This window comes from Cryptotermes secundus, unplaced genomic scaffold (genome assembly GCF_002891405.2).
Source record: "Cryptotermes secundus unplaced genomic scaffold, Csec_1.0 scaffold643, whole genome shotgun sequence".
Lineage (NCBI taxonomy): Eukaryota > Metazoa > Arthropoda > Insecta > Blattodea > Kalotermitidae > Cryptotermes > Cryptotermes secundus.
The window spans coordinates 275-3,195 of NW_019731276.1; the positions used below are offsets into that span (position 1 = coordinate 275).

A 2,921-nucleotide genomic window follows, 5' to 3' on the forward strand; every position below is an offset into this window, starting at 1 on the left:
ATGGAATCACTGTATGAGTTCCCAAGGAGACTATTTTGAGGGAAATAGCAGCCAAACTTCAGTAAGTTAAGCTAGCATTTCTTTTTTGACCTAGTCCAGGAACTTTTTGCAAAGAGCAGTAATTTTTAAGTGTGATTTTATCCTTGCTGGGTTGTTATAGTCTGTAGTGAAGTTAATACAAAATTTATAACATTCTGAACATTTCGATTTGGCACATCAGAACAGTGATCTGTTAAGGAAGGCAGTGGTAATAAATGTGGTTGCTGACATTACAGATAATTGCTATGAAGCACCAGACTGAGATATATGAGGGTGAGCCCCTCAACTTTGAAATGGTATACCGGCGGTACCTCAAGTTTGCAAGTCAGAATTTGACAGTGCAGAATGTAGAGAGGCCCATCATTCTTAAAGCTTTCGAGCATTTGAAGGTAAGAAGTTGTCATGGTAATATTTTTACTGAATCTGGCAAGTATCAGTCTGGTCCTGATACTGATAATACTTAGGGCCACCAACTCATCAGGATCACAACCAGTGGACTGTTAACAGATTCCCATTGACTTACCAGTTGTTTATTATTATTAGTATTATCATATCCTTGCCATCCACATGACCTCCATTTTTCTCTTATTTGCACATGTCCGTTCTTTCATGATTCCTCTCAGCGTAGAGGACACTTACTTCCCAGATACTGTGATGCTATGAATATTCTTGTGTTCACCACCTCAGTATTTCTTCAGTGTTCATTTAAATCTTAGGTTGTGGAAGTTGTGAAAAACATTTCAGAATGTAATTTGCAATGTGTAGCAGGATAAATCCTTCTAATCATCATTGATGACATTTCTGTGGGAGTGGACATTCTTATACCAAAGCCTATCCCAGGTTTCTCACCCTTGCCATAATGGCTCATTATTTAATCTCTGTGCTCTCTTTGCTACAGGTTCCTTCTCTTTGGCACAAAAACTAACCCTAGGCTGTCATTCAGTTATACCTTGAAAGGAATTAAATTAACAGTCACATATAACACATGTCCATATCACTGAATCTTTAATTTCAGTCATTTTCTTGTAGTGTTTATACTTCAGATCTTGTCTAATATCGTGGTTTAATATTTTATTCTTCATTATTTATATTTTAAGGGGCATGCAGTAGTGTAGTTGGTTGAGGCACTATTTTACAAGCTGGAATGTCACGGGTTCGATTTCTGATGAGATCATTGGATTTTTCAATTGACCTAATACTTCCAGTCGCACTATGGCCCTGGGGTCGACTCAGTCTGTAACAGAAATGAGTACCAGGAATCTTCCTGGAGGGTTAAGAGGGGCCAGTGCATAAGGCTGACAACCTTACCGCCATCTGTGAGCCAATTGTCTAGAGAAAATGTGGGAACCTTGATGTCTCAACCCTATGGGGGTTCACACTTTGTTACATGGATAGCTTTACCTTTTTTTACCTCATTCTTTTTATCTTAACACCCCATAGAAAGTTCATCTCCACTGCTTGTGATCTGCTTACATCTCATTTAGTCTATATGCACATTTCTACTGCACATTTCAAAACTGATTTAGTCTGGTAGCTAGGTACCAACGTTCTTGAGGAATATACAGTTTCTGTCTTCAGGCAACCCTGAAGATGGGGTTGGTATGTTCCTTTGAAACAGTGGTACTCATTTATCTGTCTGTGCGGCATCATAACCCAGAAGTTCACAATATTAATCTTACAAAAATGTGTTTCATGTAACATAACATAACCATATTTGGTATTTTCTGCTTCCAAATGGCATATCTAACAGTCTAATAAATTTTCTGGTCCTACACACTCACTGAGTAATTTTCTGATTATTCTATTTGAAGAAATTTTAAATGTGTCCTTTTTAGAGTCTGGAGCTTGTGGTGCCAATTGGTGGCCCAAGCAGTCATATCCTGAAGGAGTTCCAGCTGCATATGTTTCATCTGACATCACAGCAAGTGACTGATGCCGTGAAGCGTTACCAAGGCTTGCCAACTGAAGTATCCCAGTGGGCAGCGAGCAGTTATCAGTAATGCCTGTGAAGCTTAGAGAAAATAATATTTACTATGTGTACTGTACCAAAACCACTTTTTTGCATTTAAGGGCTACTCTGTTGTTACACTTTTTTGGCAATAACACATCATTCATATGCTAGACTACATTTTACACCAATTGAAAGGTACATAAGTTTCATTGTTCTGCTAACAGTTTTGTGTAAAGCACCCAAAACCTGTAGAAATATTATAGACTAGCTGTTTCTAAATAGTTCAGTGGATTTTTTCAATTGACCTAATACTTCCACCTGCACTATGACCCTGGTGTTTACTCAGCCTCTGACAGAAATGAGTACCAGGAATGTTCCTGAGGGTAAAGGGCAGTCGGCTCATAAGGCTGACAGACTCACTGCCATCTGTGAGCTGATTGCCTTGATGTCTCACAACCCAATCGCCCTCCACAACCTTAGTTATTAACATACACTATTACATTTCATATGCATATGCAAAATAAACAGTAAAATGCAAGAAAATTGTAAAAGTGAACTTCTAGCAAATACCATATTTTCTTGAATATCCCATGCCATTGAAGAGACTACACACCCCACTCTTAAAGAAACAAATTAAATCTTTTGTGAATTTATTGAAGTACTAAAATATATATGTGGGGCATAATTGTATGTAATACATAATGTCTTGACAATTGAGAAATGTTCCAGTACATCTTTGTATGCACACCCAAACTAGTACCTCTCCCTTGTGAGTGTGCAAAACTGTTCTTCCGCTTCAGGATATTTCACTTACTGACCATGGATAGCTAAAGCGGTTAGTCACTGGCTTCGCACCGCGATGGCCTGGGTTCGAACCAGGGTCTGGTCAAGTGGGATTTGTGGTGGACAGTGTGGTGCTGGGGCAGGTTTT

At 38.8% G+C, this 2,921-nt stretch overlaps 1 protein-coding gene across 1 annotated transcript; it reads left to right on the forward strand.

Annotated features, from left to right (window-relative positions):
- The first annotated feature begins 239 nt into the window (after nt 1-239).
- LOC111866859 (origin recognition complex subunit 4-like) lies at nt 240-2,271 on the forward strand. Its single transcript, XM_023856192.2, has 2 exons — nt 240-428; nt 1,875-2,271. The coding sequence occupies exons 1-2, from the start codon at nt 255-257 to the stop codon at nt 2,037-2,039; spliced, it is 339 nt and encodes a 112-aa protein (XP_023711960.2). The 5' UTR covers nt 240-254; the 3' UTR covers nt 2,040-2,271.
- Nucleotides 2,272-2,921: the final 650 nt, after the last annotated feature.

What these genes read in the sequence shown, in the direction of transcription:
- LOC111866859 (XM_023856192.2), top strand. Translation starts at nt 255, where the DNA reads ATGTGGTTGCTGACATTACAGATAATTGCTATGAAGCACCAGACTGAG. An exon ending in AAGCTTTCGAGCATTTGAAG is followed by an intron (nt 429 to 1,874) that starts GTAAGAAGTTGT and finishes TGTCCTTTTTAG; the next exon opens with AGTCTGGAGCTTGTGGTGCC.